This window comes from Triticum dicoccoides, chromosome 5A (genome assembly GCF_002162155.2).
Source record: "Triticum dicoccoides isolate Atlit2015 ecotype Zavitan chromosome 5A, WEW_v2.0, whole genome shotgun sequence".
Lineage (NCBI taxonomy): Eukaryota > Viridiplantae > Streptophyta > Magnoliopsida > Poales > Poaceae > Triticum > Triticum dicoccoides.
The window spans coordinates 188,077,713-188,095,747 of NC_041388.1; the positions used below are offsets into that span (position 1 = coordinate 188,077,713).

The 18,035-nt window shown below is 45.2% G+C and overlaps 1 protein-coding gene across 1 annotated transcript; it reads right to left on the reverse strand.

Moving 5' to 3' along the window:
• Nucleotides 1–7,456: 7,456 nt before the first annotated feature.
• Nucleotides 7,457–13,876, reverse strand: LOC119300689 (GRF1-interacting factor 3-like). The gene is made up of 4 exons (XM_037577587.1): nt 13,723–13,876; nt 12,734–12,810; nt 8,261–8,345; nt 7,457–8,174 (listed from the first exon to the last, which is right to left on the reverse strand). The coding sequence occupies exons 1-4, from the start codon at nt 13,807–13,809 to the stop codon at nt 7,866–7,868; spliced, it is 558 nt and encodes a 185-aa protein (XP_037433484.1). The 5' UTR covers nt 13,810–13,876; the 3' UTR covers nt 7,457–7,865.
• Between the last annotated feature and the right edge of the window lie 4,159 nt (nt 13,877–18,035).

The window sequence follows — 18,035 nt, forward strand, 5'->3', positions numbered from 1 at the left end:
CAACATCATGCTCCTCTGGTGAGCTAAGAGAGATTTCTGTATGCGGGCTGCACAAACTGCAGTTTTTATAATTTTTAAAATATCACCTACTTATGCGTCATGATGTGTAACATTATTGTTAGTCCTATTTTGCCATGTACAAGATAGTTTGTCTTGCTCACATCACTATTGTAACTATATTTTTGCCACATTCATGTGTACCTACAGAAACATTTCCAGATGAAGTGGCATCAACACAAAGATCTAAGAGCAGTGTGGCATGGCCGTTACCAAATGATTATGGATTGGAATTGGAATGTGATGATGTTCTCGAGCATCAACTAGAGGTGGAAAGACAAGGTGTATATGATTCTCAACATGTAGTCAACATGGTGAGACTGGAGTTGCAGGTATTAGATGCAGGAGTCAAAAAATGAAACAAGACAATGAGGTAACCAAAAAGGAATTAGAGATTCTGTAGACTGAAATATGTGCTATCTGAATCCTTCCAATCCTATTTTCTGAAGAGATTATAGTTCAAATGGTAAGTTCTGTTGATGCGCGTCCATGATGTATGAGCTTTATTTGCCCAGTGTATGTAATTTGATGTTTGTGTACGCTTTATTATCACTGGTGCCAAACTATAATGCCTAGTAGATATAATCTGTTGTAATTTCTTTACTGTATATTGTAGGATTATTCTTCGTTTCTATACCTTAGTCTCTTTACTATATAGTCTAGGTTTCTTAGAGGCGATAGTATAGAGTAGGATAATTCTTTGTATATGCTATATCGTTGAAACGAGGGGCAACATGCCCAAACATTACCTGGACGCCATCCAGATGAACAAACATGTGTAGTCAAAGAAGGATTTAATTGGGCTGGTCAACTAATATTTAGTGGATCCCAATCGATGTGGTCGATCGTAATAATGGCTCTTAACAGGTCGTTAACACGCCGAAATCTCGATAGGGCCGTATAAATGTGTCGGTGTTCTGGGAACCAAGGTAGTCAGACTTGCCTGCCTGTGGCCCATGGTGTGGCTCCATCGACGGCCTGGTACGGCCCATCTTTAGCACCTTCAAAACAAGACCCTCGCGAGGGGGCAAGCCTCGTGAGGCGGGCGACATCAAGACCTCCGGAGGGAGCGGCCTTCCCAGGCTGGCCCCTGAGGAGCAGAGATTCCTATGTGGGTGCTCACCTCATGAGGTTGAGTGATGCAAGTCGTGACGACCAAGGCCAGGCGGGCACCAGCGGGCGCAGAGGAGCAGGTTTCCTCTTTAGTGCTAAGAAGGCAAGAGCAGGCGCAGGGTCCTGAGGAATCAGACAAAAGGTTCCATTCTGGTGCAACAAGACCAAGACCGCCAACGGCAGGACGGATGTCATCATCGAGCCCACAGCAGCATCACGACCAGAAGCTTTGCATGTGAAGACCGCCTTTCGTCAGGATAAGATGTACTACTTGTCTCCTTTCAAAATTGGCCACTATGGAATCCCTTTCCGCCTACGCTTTGGGGGAAGAGGACCGAGGCCACTATAAATATAGATTAGCCACCACTGTAGGAAAGGGGGCTCTCACTGGATCAGATCCACACCTCACTATCTCACATCCACACCAGAGCAGACCTCGTGAGGTTGTTCTTCCCTTGTACTAGTTCATCCTCGGCCCCTCGTGAGGCTAATCCACCCCAAAGCAGGAGTAGGGTCTTACACCGCAAGGTGGCCCGAACCTGGGTAAACTACTGTGTCCATCTTCTTCCTTGTTCATCGAGCTAGGACGTGGGGGTGACAAACTGGTTGGCTGGAGAGGTCGAGTTCTTCGCACATGCCCCAGAGTTTGAACCTTTCTTGGGTCTGCGGAGCCCTGAATCCGACAAAATGGAAATGGCCAGCAGGCCTCTAGCAGGCCGAAATAAATGCCAATTTTGTCTCGGCCCTTTTACTTGATGGATCAGTAAGAGGCCAAAAGTGTTTTGGTCCAAAAGAGGCTCAATTTACAAACTAGGCTTTTAACAGGTCGAAAGTCATGTCGGGCTGAAATTGTGACATAGGGAACATGGGCCGCTAATGGACCCAAAATCAGGTGACACCATCAAAGGCCCAACTGTTGTGCGGGCCATTAACAGGCCGAAAGACAAAACTGGCTAGAAGTAGGCCCATGTACAGAATGGGCCGAGAAAAGGCCGAAAGTCACAATGGGCTAGACGTTGGCCCAACTATATAATGGGCCGAGAAAAGGCCGAAAGACGTACCAGCGGCATATTGGTCCATATCTATAATGGGTTGCTAACATGCCGAAAGAAGGTCGGGCCGTAATTGATCAAAAGACGTAGTGGGCTGTTAACGGGCTGGAACTGACGATGGGCTGGAAATCGTCAAATCTAGAATGGGCCTTTGATGGGCCGATTCTGTGTAACTCGTATGGGTCGTGGTTGCGAATGGGCCTGACGCAAGTAGGTCGCTAATGGGTGGGCCCGCTTATTTTGACAGGCCCGGCCTTCTAACCTAAACGAGGCACTATTGGTCGGTGCCATGTGTCGATGTATCATAGGCGCCTGATGTCCATTGGACGCTGACATCTGTCGCGACGCAGAGCTGACACGTGGTTCCATCGGCCAATGAGAATTTTACATGTAGAAAATCGCCATTGGTCTGTGCTGTTAGCGGGTTATCGGATCCAAAACCGGACCCGATAGCTTAACGGTGACCCGTTACAGTGGAGGCCACATGTCGGTTACCCTTGACGAAAGCATTTCCATGACGTGTCATTTATCATCACGGAAGTGGACACTTCCGTGATGATAATTTTAGTATTGTCATGGAACACTTCTATGACAGCACATGTATGACTATCTTGATTCTGTCATAAAATCGTCATGGATGTACATGCATGACAGAAAACGTGACCTACTATGAAAAACACGTATCATCACGGAAGTATTTTTTGTAGTGGTAGATAACATGCAAAAAGTTGATAAAGTTTTTCCAGTTAAAGATCATATCGTTTCTGTTGTTCCATATAGCCCAAAGTAAAGCCCATATCCCTATCCGGATATGTCTCGCTATATTTGGTTCCACTCCATTTAGCCACATCCCAAATAACGTGTTGATGCAAGTTGGAGGAGTAACATTGAAGGCTATATGTATCGTGCGCCATAGTAGTTTTGCCAACGGGCAATCAAGAAAGAGGTGTTGTATAGTTTCATCCTGGTCACAAAAACAACATCTAGAACTACCTACTCCCTCCTTCCATTTACATAGGGCCTAATACATTTTTCAAGGTTACCTTTGACCACGGGTTAGCACAACAATATATGACATGCATGTTAGACAAAGCATACCATCAAATTCGTATGTGAAAGAAGTTTCTAATGGTATAATTTTTATATCATACACCTCGTATAGTAATAATTTTATTATTGGTCAAAGGCCACCTCAAAAGACGTATTAGGCCCTATATATATGGAAGGAGGGAATACCCATCTTCACTTAACCAAATTATCTTTCGTCAAGATCACTCCCTTGTGGACAAACCACATGAAGATTTTATATTCCATCATTCCCCTACCATAGACCTCCTGAATTGTATATCAAGGGGGGCTGACTATAATACTGTGGCAACATAAAATTCCTTACGTTGTACAATATTATATAAAGTGGGTATTGTAATGCTAGGGGTGTCTCCCCTAACCATGCATCTTCCCAAAATCTAGTCGTGTTACCATTGCCAACGAAGAACTTTACCCTCTGAAAAAAGGAGACTTTGATCCTCATTAACCCTTTCCAGAACGGCGAGTCTTTAGGCCTAGCGATAACCTAGGCCAAAGTCTTAGATTTGAGGTACTTATTACGCAAGATGTGTATCCACATACCCTCAGTCTTGGTAAATAGTCTGAATAACCATTTGGAGAGGAGGCATTTATTCTTAGCTTCTAAGTTCTCGATCCCTAACCCGCCTTGGTCTTTGGGTCTGCAAATGATATCCCATCTGGCCAATCGGTATTTCGTCTTAACCTCACCACATTGCTAGAAGAATTGAGATTGATAAAAGTCTAATCTTTCCCGTACCCCTACCGGTACTTCAAAGAAAGATGGGAGGAACATTGGAAGACTCGTTAGTACCGAGTTTATCAGCACTAGTCGACCTCCATAAGATATATGCTTGCCCTTCCAGCAGCTTAGCCTTTTTTTCGAATCTATCTTCAATGCACTTCCACTCCTTATTTGTTAATTGGCGATGATGAATCGGGATCCCTAGGTAACTAAACGGTAGTGAACCCATTTCACAACCAAACAGTTGTTTATATGCATCTTGTTCCTCTTTGGCTCTCCCAAAACAGAACAATTCTCTTTTGTTAAAAATAATTTTGAGTCCCGACAATTGTCCAAATAAGCAAAGCACTAGCTTCATATTTCTAGCTTTTGCAATATCATGTTCCATGGAAAATAATTGTGTCATCGGCGTATTGTAGTATGGACACTCCCCCATCCACCAAATGTGGAACTAATCCGTCTACTTGGCCATTTTCTTTAGCCCAACCAATAAGGACTGCCAATATATTCGCTACTATGTTAAACGGAACGGGAGACATCGAGTCTCCCTGTCTTAATCCCTTATGTCTCTGGAAATAATGACATGTGTCATCATTCACCTTAACCCCAACACTACCTTTCTGAATAAAGGAATCCACATGTTTCCTCCAGGCTTCATTGAACCCCTTCATACGTAAAGCTTGTTGGAGGAAGGGCCATTTGACCTTGTCATACGCTTTCTCGAAATCCACTTTGAAAATAACCACATCTAGTTTCTTCGAATGGATTCCGTGTAAAGTTTCATGTAGGACCACAACCCCTTTTAGGATGTGTCTCCCAGGCATGAACGTTGTCTGAGTTGGTTGGACAACCGAATGGGCAATCCGCGTCAACCTATTCGTACCAACCTTAGTAAAAAAATTGAAGCTCACATTGAGTAGACATATCGGCCTGAACTGCTCAATGCGTACGACCTTCTCCTTCTTTGGCAACAATGTAATTGTTCCAAAGTTTAGGTGGAATAGCTGTAAATGACTGTTGAAACTCCATGCAGAGAGAAAATAGTTGGGAGCATTTGCTAGAACGTTTCAAGGACTGCAAGCTCCAGCCTGAAGTTCTATTTTTTGAGGTGATCAAGTAGATTGTTGTATGGCTTTACACAATGCAAACCTCTGTCAGGTGATTAGAGGAAACTATGGGCCCAGTTTTTTTGTTTCATTGCCGCCATTTTGATGATGTTTGCATTGGTCTCTCTGACACCGAATACAGATAAATTCTTGAGGAATGATATATGTTGTTTTGTGTGTTTTTAACTCGAAAGAAGGGCTTTATGATGTTTGTCTTTGAAAGTTGGAACTGATGGGTGATGCATGTCTTGACTTGTAATGTCACATTTAATGGCACCACTGCATTTTCTCTTAAAACATAATGTTGACAATGGCTAGCTGAGAGAAGTGATTTTGCTGCATCACTATCAGTTTTTATTTCCTTTCTCCGAGTTTTCCTTTTGTTAAAGTTAGACTCTAGGCTCTTTTCACTCACTTTTGTTGTGTGTTTATGGCTCTTTGGCCTTTGTTTGTATTTGGCGTCATCTTGACCTTTTTTCTCTAGCACAAGATGACGCTCGTTTGGATGTGTGTCTAAGAAGAAGAAGAAATGTTTTGGTTTTTTTTTAAAAAATGTTGACCCTTTACACAGATACGAGCACTGGGACTACGTAGTACTAGAATTTGTACTAAAACTGTAAGAAAGTTGTGACAAGAAATATGGATCGGAGGGAATGTTATAATATTGTTAGAACATGGGAGATAGTTTTGAGAGAGGGGGGATGGAACCGAAACATCGAAGCTCAATCCCTGGGTGTTGTCGTTCCTGCGCTGGCCAAAGAGAAGAAGAAGCTTCTTTGTTGGCAATGTCAAAGCCCAACGCTCTTATGTGAGGCTACAGACGGGACTGCCTCGAAAGGCAACGGTGTTTCCATCTTCGGGGTTTACCTTAGCTGTCCGCAGCCGTTGTTCAGGTTGGGATGCCACGGAAACGGAAACGGGTGCAATCCCGCACTGCAACAATTCTGACCCGAAGCCACAACCCACAAGAGGGTGGTATTGGTAAGCAAACAATGGTTCACGCCGTGGTTCTGGGCTCTGGGGTACGGTGAATGGAGTCTGAAACCACCCACCCGCACGCTGTTAGCACCAATCTCGACCAAGATTGTCCATTGATGTACGCTTGTACACGTGCATCTTAGAGTTATTAGTATGACATGTACGGTCTGTGTACGTGTTTGCATTCCAGTTGTAAACGGGAGCTCTTTCTATCTCCTACTGAAACATGCACTCTAAAGATGTATACTTCACTGGAGAGGGAGGCTGGAATGATTAGCCTAAACAATGTTTAGTCTTCTGTGTTCATCAGGTGGGTTAAGTACTCTCAAGATGGTGCTGTGGTGTAGTCGGTTATCACGTTAGTCTTTATTTACACACTAAAGGTCCCCAGTTCGAGCATGGGCAGTACCAAAATGTTTTCATAATTGTGTTGTCACCTTCAGCGACTTCCGTATACAATAGTTCAACTCTATTTTGTGAGCTTCTCTGTGAAATTCTGGTTGGATAAACACACGCATATACCTGGCCATTCCTTGGGCCGGGCCGGGCTTCGGGCCGGGCCAACCAAAGCCCGACGCAAAAAACCCAGGCCCGAGCCCGGCCCGGCCGTCGGGCCTAAAAATCAGGCCCAAGCCCGACCCATCACACTAAAAGCCCGTCGGGCCTCGGGCCACGGGTCAGGCCTCTTAAACGGTGAAATCGACGGGCTCGGGCCCGGCCTGGCCCGGGCTTCGGGCTCAAAACCTAGGCCCGAGCCCGGCCCATGGACAAGGTCGGGCCGGGCCGGGTCGGGCTTTTTCGAGCCGGGTCGGGTCGGGCCAATCGGGCCGGGCTGCCCATGGCCAGGTATACACATTCACTAGAAACTACTCCCTCCGTTCCAAATTACTTGTCGGAGGTATGGACGTATCTAGATGTATTTTAATTTTAGATACATCCATTTCTGCAACAAGTAATTTGGAATGAAGGGAGTACGTAGTACGAAATGTGGAGTTTTTGTGTCTGTAAATTATTACAGTACGCTCGTGCGAAATCCTTATTTCGCGCACAAGGAAATCTAGCTAAGTGCTACGCACAAGGATTACCGACAGCATACATGTATGCTGAGATAAATATTTTAGTGACTCTGTCCAGAAATACTTGTCATCAAAATGGATAAAAGGAGATATATCTAGATATATTTTAATTCTAGATGTATCTAGATATATTTTAGTTCTAGATACATCTTTTTTATCCATTTTAATGACAAGTATTTTCGGACGGAGAGAGTAGTTATATAGGATAATAACTAGAGTATAAGATTCCGCTAAAAAATCAGGATTCACAGGGCAAAGGAAGCATTCTAGGAAAATTAATCATGCTACTTCAACACCAACCAATGCAACGTAGCAACAACTGCTGGAGATAAGCATCTAATAGGAGAAAAACATCTGACCACCATTTTCAGGATTTTACACTAGTCTAGTTGGCAGACAACCACCACCACGAGGAACAAACAACTGGGACCTATTATTCCATGTAAACTGGATATAAGACCTATGATGAATGCAGAAAGTCAAGCACATCACAGATGATAATAATCTACGTCTGTTGTAATCCGAAAAGCCAAGGCAAACATAACAACTACTCATCATCATCCACGCGAAGATCACGGCCACTTATCATTCAAGGGCACAGGGACGATCCTCTGTTTGTCCGGGTGGTAGTATACATGCATTCTGCGGCCTAAAACGCAAGCTCGTAGCTTTCTTAGGACTGATCAGCCAAGCCGCTCCCACCGTCATTATCGGCACCAGTGCTCCTGTGGCTCTCAGTGCCAGAAGGCTCAGAACTGGCCCCACCTGCTGCATAGGCTGGTTCAACTTGAGGGGCCTGAGGCATGCCATTGACAGCCCCAGGTCTCGCAACCATTTGACCAGCAAACGGAAGCATCTGAGCCTGTTGCTGCTGTAGTTGCTGCTCCTGCATCTGCTGAGGCGTTAGAGGGGTCCTCGGAGGGAACATTGGCACCTGTGACATGTAATGCCCTGCCCCTGGGGATGCACTAGGTGGTGCCATCTGTATGCACAAGTAACATTAGTGCATGCACTAGAAACAATATAGGTATACTGTATATTGCCATATTGGTCTAGGACATGACTGACCTGAGGACGGCTTACAGTGGTCTGTGGCTGAGTATCAGCGATTGCAGCCAAATACAAAAGATTCTTCTGAAGCTGAGCTTGATACCTGAAAGTTATATAGGAGATGAGTTGTCTATGTGTTTCTCCATATCCGCTTCATAAGGAACCGCACATTCACACAAGCAAATATTGTTATGTATAAGGAAACTTGTTGAATGCAACTATCTATTACAGGTATAGAACACAAGAACAATTCAATGCAATGCAAAGTAGATTAAGAAATACAAAAATATCACAAATTATGCCCCCACTAGCAAGAGAAGAGGACTAATAACGGAGAACTTAAACTTCCAATAATCATAGAAGCAAAAACATGATGTGGTTAGCAACATTGGATTAGTGACACACGAGCAGCGACCGGCACAATGGAACTGTTGATCTGGTACACAAGTAAAAGATTATGAACGATGCTAAGCATAAAAGACAGCCATATTACAACATGAAAAACTGATACGGCCAAAGTTGCCGTGTCTGCATGCCAGGCGGCTCTGATACGGTGATACGCATGATATGGCCGAGATGCACGTATCCAGGAGTACAAGGATTTTTGATTTTTTTTTAAGAGAGAGAAAAGAGCCTATATGGTAGGACATGATAGCACAGTGATGCGAGAGCGTAGCCCCGAGCGAGCCCAATAGAAGCCCAAGAAGTCACGAACTACCCTAACTTTGCTCTCTCGCTCTCTGTTCGACCGCACAAGCACTGGATTGAGGGCAGGAGGGCGCCGCCACCACCGCCTGGAATCGACTCGCCACACCACCGCCTCGAGTGACTAGACTCGAGCCTTCTCCACCACCGTCGCAAGAGAGAGGTAAGTTTCACGTGCATGCTTGCTGTGTGCTTGGCTGCTTGCTATTGCTAGCTGATGTTGCTGCTTTGCTGCTACTGCCTACTGCTAGGGAGGGAAATATGACATGGCATCTAAAGGGAGTGGCATGGCAGCTAGCCAGTCTTCACTTGGTGGTACTGCTAGCAACAGTGTACTGAAATTGAAGGCGCAGGTGGAGAGGCCGGGCACGGTGTCGGCAATCCAAAATATCATATGATGTACTCCCTCTGTAAACTAATATAGGACGTTTTAGAGACTTGACACAAGTCTCTAAAACGTCCTATATTAGTTTACAGAGGGAGTATTTTCTATTTTGCATACACCATGAGGACATTGATGATGTTTCAAGACTTGACAAGAGGCATGGAAGCACCCAATGGAGCAGTATTTTGATCGCATCTCACGCATCCTATTATGTTGTCTTTATTACATGTCATTTTATGAATTGTTTGTATATACTCGCCGTATCGCCGCTGTTTCTGGAAATTAACATGTCCTGTGTCCCCGTACTCGTATCGCCGTATCAGTGCTTCGTAGACGTGAAGTCCAATAGAGTAAAGCTTAGTTAGCAACAATGTGTTTGTAGATCAAAAGAATGCATATTTTGACAGTTTTGAGTGTTTGTTACAGCATGACAAGTATGTAGGCCATTTCGCTGACATGGCTGCAATTTGTCTTTTATGTGACACTTCCGGAGGAGAAGGGACGCCACAGGTGCTAGGAGGTTGGCGACACGGTCTAGATCCTCAACATTATGACCGCCCTCCGCAAGGACAACATAAGCAAATCGTCCCAACCTCCACGCTCTCGCGGGCGCCCTACCTGTCTGTGCATTGCGCCACTACCACCATGGCCTTGCTGTTCTCCCGCCTACTAGAAGAAACCACCTAAAATAAGTTTGTCAAAGCGCAGACAAGCACCTGCGCAAGAACCACGACAGGGTGCTCTAATGACAATAGTCATGGATTGACATGATGCCGCTTGTAAGCGCCCCTACAGTCAGAGCAACCCAGCGCTTCCACAAATAGTGCATCTCGTGCCAGAGTTCGCTTCTGAAAATGAACGGACAACTACCTTCATGTTCAAATATACAACTAGTGGCAGGGTTAACTTCTGATATCCTGCAATTTCTCTTTTGCCAACTATACAGGGACTATGGAAGAGTTTTAACCAAATCTTATGGTATCTTTCAGTTTAGATATTTGTCACTCGTCTAGCATTCCTTTCCGGACACAAGTACTATTTGTGTAGTCATGCACACATATGCGTATTACACTTATATGTTTTTACAAAGCAGATGTTTCTCATAATACTTTACACGGATTTTGAACCTTTTGTAGCTACAGCTATTCACAAGAAGCTGAGGTACATAACGAAGACAAATGTCAGTTAAAAAAGAAAAACAAAGATATACGGAGCAGAGATTAAGATACTTTTTATGGCTCTTGGAAGTTGGAAGTAATGATTACCATTCATTAGTGATTTTTTTCTCCAAGGGATGTGGTGTCGTAACTTGAAATTTATCCAGACTAGCTAATTGACTGTGCCTTGCTACAGGGGCATACACATTCTAATGGTTTAACATCAATCATGTCTAACATATACCTTTTAGAATACTCATGTACATTAGGTGGTATTGTTGATTCGATTTACCGTTAAATAATTCCTCCTCCACCAACCTCTCTCTCTTTCTCTAAAAAAGCAAAGACTTGATTAACCTTGAAGAAATAAACCCAGAGTGTGGAGGGAATAGAGAGGAGGACGGACATGCGTGTGTGGGTCGCAGCGGGCCGGTTTCGCCCTGGTTTTCTTGGCGTGCTAAGCATGGAATGGAGGCGGACAAAGGTTGGGTGAAATGGGAACGTTATGTCTTTTTTAGGTAGTGTAGAGTAGATAGATGTAGATGTAGATGTAGATAGATTGATTGATTTGTCATGTATGGTAGTGAATCAGCTGGAGACAATTTTTTATTGATGATTGATTTGTTTATTATGGCACTTGAATCAGCGCTTACCAAACTGGTTGGGGTTGTGGTCGGTAAAAGGATTCATGGGAAGATCCATCAATCGGTGGGGCCCTGGGGGGACGAACAACGTAGGAAGTAGAAACTCCCCTTTAATAGTACGGATAAATTTGAAGGACTATTTGATTTGTTATCACGATGTAGCAAGTGCCTGACCAGTTCCGAAATATTAAAGTTCGCATGATTTAACATAAATTATAGTATAATATCTACCGCTATTAACCATTGCAAGCAGTAGTTTCCAAGTGTAGGAAATATTATTATTTTTTTGCTTCAGAGGCAAAACAGTAAACATAATATATATAGTAAGGCAGCTAAACCTTTGGCGGGAAAAACATATAGTAATACTAAGTTCACGAACATCACATACTTGTAATAAACTATGATGAATATTTAAGAAAACCACGGCCATCCGCAAGATGCACGTGTTTTGATTGAATGCACTACAACTTATCAAATCCACAAATTTATGTCCCTCCACTGCGTGCACTTATGTCTTCAAACCGAGGAAGGGAGAAGACACGGAACTTATGGTACCAACATCATGAGGCATTGGGTTGCACACACAATGTAAATCCCCTAGAGGCACAGCACAAAGGTTGATGGTGATATCTTCTCTATCGATCAAAACGTTAAGACACATAAAGAACCAAGTTGGTGCTTTGATGGTAACTGAAGATGGTTGGACGACGACCCTTTAACCACTAGGGTTTGGTTTCCTGTGTGTGTCACCTACAGGAATATTTGTTCAGTGGTAGGGGACACACCCGTCAATATTCAATCTCTGTGTGTCCAGTAGCTATTGTGTGAATACAAGCTAGTGGTGGTGTCCATATTTACATGCTGTACTGGGTGCTTTTAACACAGGGCGCCAAGACACACTACTTTATTAGTATTAAAAGATAATCATACAATGATCCGTTCAACCTTTTTCACTGGTACTCTAGAGACAGTTGACCTGTGGTTCAATATTAATGTTTGGAACAATATATTTCCTTGTATGACACCCAAAAAAAAAACTTGTTAGGTTCAGTGGCCACCTCAGCCAAATTTGAGACACCAAGCCTCTAGTATGTGCTTTTGCGTTCACAAAAAAATAGTACTCCATCATCAAAGTAGTGTTTCTTGACTAACCATACCCACATCAATCATATCACATGTGGTAATGGCTAAGGGTGCTAAAGCAGAAGTACCAATTCAATTCATTGGCAGGTCAGCTGCTCAAGCAGACATTTTCTTTGCAAACATATTATTTTGGCAGTCTTTGCAAGCATATTATTTTGGCAGTTTTTTGCCTGCTTCATTTACTTATTTTAACTGAACAGACCAGCAGCCAGTCCAATATTTACTGTTGGCCTGTTGGGCGTCCGCTGGTCTGGTTTTAGAACAACGGTACTAGCTAACGATAAATGTAAACAGATAAGTAAGAACAGCTGAAGATGGCAGCAGAAACACAATAATTATATTTTGTGCATACAAAGCAAGAATCCGATGGAAAGCAGAATGGCTCATTAGTTAGCGAAATTAAAGACCATATTGAATTGTATAATCTTCAGAAAAAGAGGTTCAGTCCAAAACATACTGAGCACATTCCGCCAACTTTCCCAGGTTCTGATTTTCCAAGATAGCCAAAATTAGTTGCTTATTTTCATCCAGGTACTGCACAATGGATAATGCCAATTAGGGGGAATGGATAATTATAACAGGTCGTGTATAGAGTTAGTAAATTCAAATAGAAAGCCTGAACAACAAAATACAAATAAACAAAAACAATACAGTGCAGCATTAGAAGGTTAGACCTTCTATAGGTCTGCACGAAAACACGAGGATTAAAGATCGGGACTGAAGATTTTTGTTCAATCATCCCAATGCCCAAATTACAAAGCTAGAAAGAAGAAAGGAACACAAAGCATTAGTATAAATCTAAAGAACTAGAGATCATTTGGAGGTTGGGAGTCAAAAGTATAGAACTATATTGTTGGAGTGAAAATGTTTGGTCCGTTTGTTGCACAGCATAAGCATGAGCACCCTTGATAACTTGGAAAACAGTTCAAAAGGAGTAAATCCAGGGTTGCTCTCAACATTTTTCTGGAGTAAAGCAACTTGGTCGAACAATGTAGGTTTTCGTTACTAGAACGAAGCCATTTCCATTAAGCAGTACATGCATCAACATTCACCAGCAAGAAGCAAAAATAAATAAAACTTGTTTGAATCTAGCGAGACAATAAAGGATGCGTCACAGTAATTAGTCGCTAGTAACTGCAAAACAAAAGCAACATTTGAAGATTGGCAGCTGGAATGGAAATAAGGCTGTAGAAGGATGGAAATAATACTAGTATTAATTTATAGAAGGAGAATACTGATATCAACTAACTCAGAAAAAAGCTATTCAAATCACATCAATATCGGTCCATAAGAACGCCATCTCTAATAATCCACCAGAAGAAAACCACGACCGGTAGGGGCGACAAACGATCGAATATTTGGCCGGGAACCAACCCTTCAAACCCACCAAGGAGGCACGCCAGCCCTATCGAGAGCCGACAGAGATGGGAAGGGGGGAGAGGGAACCTTTTGGATCTGCTCGGTGCTGAGGCCAGCAGACGGAGGCATCCCCGGCGCCGCCGCCGCCGGCGGCATGGGCATCGCTTGCTGCATCGCGGCGGCTCTCGCTTCCTCTTTGTTGGGCTGTGTTGTGGGGTTTGGAGGGTTTGCGGGTGTAGGAAGAAACACAAAGCGCCCACCTGATGCCGACCTGCCCCAGAAGACTTTCAGATGCTCCTGTAATTTGGAAATAATTACATATATGCCCCTTGACATTTTGTTACGGTTGCCTGCACCTATTTTGGTCACTTTGCATGTGTAGCCCGATTAAGCCTGGATGACTGAATACAAATCAAAAATCAAGTGTTTGCCTACATCCCCTTCACTATGACCAAGCAGCAACATAGGCACCGTTGTTTGGTTGTCTGCATGTTCTACCCAGATGCAAAAAGATGTTGTTTGGTTATATGCACACAAGTGATGTGGTAATCTCTTTAAGAAATGATGAGGTTACCAGTACACACATCGTCGACGTATATAGCATAATCATAACCATAGGATTAACCACAACCATAAGGCCTTCTACAATGCTAGATGCTTAGGGAGGTGCTTACAGAAATAAACCGGTTTTCCTGAAGTATTGGTGTCTATTTATAAAAAGAGACGCCTAATTAAGCGTCTACGCTCTACAAATAAGCTCCCGTGCTTAAAAAAAGTCCGGTTTATCTTTCTAAGTATCTCCCCTAAGCACCTTGCATTGTACAAAGGCCTAACCGTCATACCAGTTCAAACAGGCTAACATCACAACAGTACCACATAGTCTTCAAACTTTAACATAGCAGAGATAGTAGCGAACCCATCCTAAGCACCCTCAGCATCCATGTCGAATGCTTTGTGATGCATATCGCACTTTTTCTCCACCTCAATGTCGCCGTCTTTGAAGACAATGACCTTCAAGTTCGCAGGACTCACCGGCTTGAAGGTGAGGAAGCACCCGATGCTGACCTCGTGAGTTACACACAAGGCGGCCCAATCCTTATCAAGGGCGAGCCTGCCACTGATCATCCGGGTGGTGACCTTTCAGGTGCAGTCGTTGTTCATCGTCAGCCTAAACAACTCTGGGATGCGGCCGAAGTGCTTGCTGATGGCAGGGGCATCTGCAGAACCTCCAATTTAGGTCCAAAGGTGGTCTTGCAAAAGTGTGTTCGGACGACGTTCTCCTAGTAATGGTCGTACTTCTTAATCCTCTTCGAGGGGCTGCCAATCTGCAGCATCAGCTTGCCCTTCTTGCCCAAGACGATCCGTTTGCCCTTCCCGTCAGCGGCTACCTCCTTACCCTTCTCGTCAGCGGTGACCTCATTGACAGCCTTGTCGTTGCATCCCATGACGATCTTGTCAATGTGCATTGAACATACACATATGAACTAGTTATCGAATCAAAAACGTAATGCATGTATGATCAAGATCGGTCTGGACGACTCCGATGGGGAGGAGGAGCACCAGGCGTTGAAGATGGTGGTGATGGTTTCTTAGCCTGGCTGCTCTTCAATGCCCCTCGAGATGGATGACTACAAGCTTGAAGGTAGGCTACCATGTGTGTGTTCAAACCCTGGAATCGATTCAATGGTTTGTTAAAACCCTCAAATTTCCTACCTACCATGTTTGAAAAACCTCAAAATTCCTACCATGTACGTGTTGGCCCAGTGGGAACCAGGGTACCACGGGGCCATCTGCCTACGCCCCAGGAAGGACCCTTTGCCCAACTCATGAGGCGGCCTGCCAGCGGGCGCCGCGAAGCCAGCAGCCTAGCCAGGGCCTTGCCCCGCGAGGGACTTCTCCGACAGAGGACTTCATCAAGACTACATCACGGCAAGCAAACCCGGAGCCCGCACGTCGCGAGTCACGTACCCGTCACGTGGGTGATGTCGTCGTGGCAGGCGCCAACCTATGCGGCTAGGGCTGTTTCCCCTTTGGTGTTAAGGGAGTAGCTGCGCCTACCTGCCCCCAAAGCAAGTTCCAAAGGTTTCCCCTTTGGTGAAAGAAGACCAAGATGGTGGCGCGGTAGGACGAAGGTCATCATGGAGCCCCCGACGCGTCATGGATAACACCTTTGGCAGGCGAAGACGACCTTTTGTCAGGATAAGCTCCGGCACCCGTCCCCTTTCAAATTTCCACCCTGTGGTAGCCCATTCCTGCTCATATTTTGGGGGAAGAGGCCTGAGGCACCTATAAAAGGGGCAAAGCGGCCACCGTACCAAAAGGATCGGATTTTGTCGCCATTGCTGACCCCCAAGAGCTCTAGCTCATCTTGTAGCTCCAACAGCACTGTCCACCAGCAATACAACCAAGCAGGAGTAGGGTTTCACACCCCACGGTGGGCCGAACCTGGGTAGCTCATTGTGTCCTTGTCGTGCCTAACTTGTAGCCTCGCAGACGTGAGCCAAGCCCCCAGAGCTCGAACCAGGGTTTTGGAGAATTTCTCGTGGCTCAGAATCAATCCCCCGACATTTGGCGCCCCGGGTAGGGGGCTTGCTTTTGCGCCTCGAGCTTCAACACCACCATGGCCGATGCTCGACACGCTCGCGCCCAGCGCCGGGCCAACCGCGTCCAGATGGATCCCATCAGCGACACCCATCGCCATCGAGCTCGCGCAGCCACCATGGGCGCAACGCTGGAGGCGAAGGTCTCGTCCGAGCACCTTTCGGTCGGGCAACACAAGCAGCGGCACCACCAGCAGCCACCGCCTGCCCGCACAGCCACAACAAGTTCGCTGGCCCGCTGTTGTTGGGGAACACAGCAATTTCAAAAAAAATCTTACGCACACGCAAGATCATGGTGATGCATAGCAACAAGAGAGGAAGAGTGTTGTCCATGTACCCTCGTAGACCGTAAGCGGAAGTGTTATGACAACGCGGTTGATGTAGTCGTACGTCTTCACGATCGACCGATCCTAGTACCCAAAGCACGGCACCTCCGCGATCTGCACACGTTTAGCTCGATGATGTCCCACGAACTCTCGATCCAGCTGAGTGTCAAGGGAGAGCTTCGTCAGCACGACGGCGTGATGACGGTGATGATGATGCTACCGTCACAGGGCTTCGCCTAAGCACTACGATGATATGACTGAGGTGGATTGTGGTGGAGGGGGCACCACACACGGCTAAGGGATCAATGATCAACTTGTGTGTCTATGGGGTGCCTTCCTCCCTCGTATATAAAGGAGTGGAGGAGGGGGGAGGGTCGGCCCTCTATGGTGCGCCCTAGGGGAGTCCTACTCCCACCTGGAGTAGGATTCCCCCCTTCCAAGTAGTAGGAGTAGGAGAGAAGGAAGGGGAAGAGAGGGGAAAGGAAAGGGGGCGGCCCCCACCCAATTCGGATTGGGCTAGCAGGGGGCGCCTCCCACCTTTTCCCTTCCTCTCCTCTATTCCACTAAGGCCCAATAAGGCCCATATACTCCCCGGGGGGGGGGGTTCCGGTAACCTCCCGGTACTCCGGAAAATGCCCAAACTCATCCGGAACCATTCCGATGTCCAAACATAGGCTTCCAATATGTCGATCTTTACGTCTCGACCATTTCGAGACTCCTCTTCATGTCTGTGATTAAATCTGGGACTCCGAACTACCTTCGGTACATCAAAACACATAAACTCATAATACCGATCGTCACCGAACGTTAAGCGTGCGGACCCTACGGGTTCGAGAACTGTGTAGACATGACCGAGACATGTCTCCAGTCAATAACCAATAGCGGAACCTGGATGTTCATATTGGCTCCCACATATCCTACGAAGATCTTTATCGGTCAAACCGCATAACGATATATGTTGTTCCCTTTGTCATCGGTATGTTACTTGCCCGAGATTCAATCGTCGGTATCTCAATACCTAGTTCAATCTCGTTACTGGCAAGTCTCTTTACTCATTTTGTAATGCATCATCCAGCAACTAACTCATTAGTCACATTGCTTGCAAGGCTTATATTGATTTGCAATACCGAGAGGGCCCAGAGATACCTCTCCGACAATCGGAGTGACAAATCCTAATCTCGATCTATGCCAACTCAACAAACACCATCGGAGACACCTGTAGAGCACCTTCATAATCACCCAGTCACGTTGTGACGTTTGGTAGCACACAAAGTGTTCCTACGGTATTCGGGAGTTGCATGATCTCATAGTCATAGGAACATGTATAAGTTATGGAGAAAGCAATAGCAACAAGCTAAACGATCATCGTGCTAAGCTAATGGATGGGTCAAGTCAATCACATCATTCTCTAATGATGTGATCCCGTTAATCAAATGACAACTCATGTCTATGGTTAGGAAACATAACCATCATT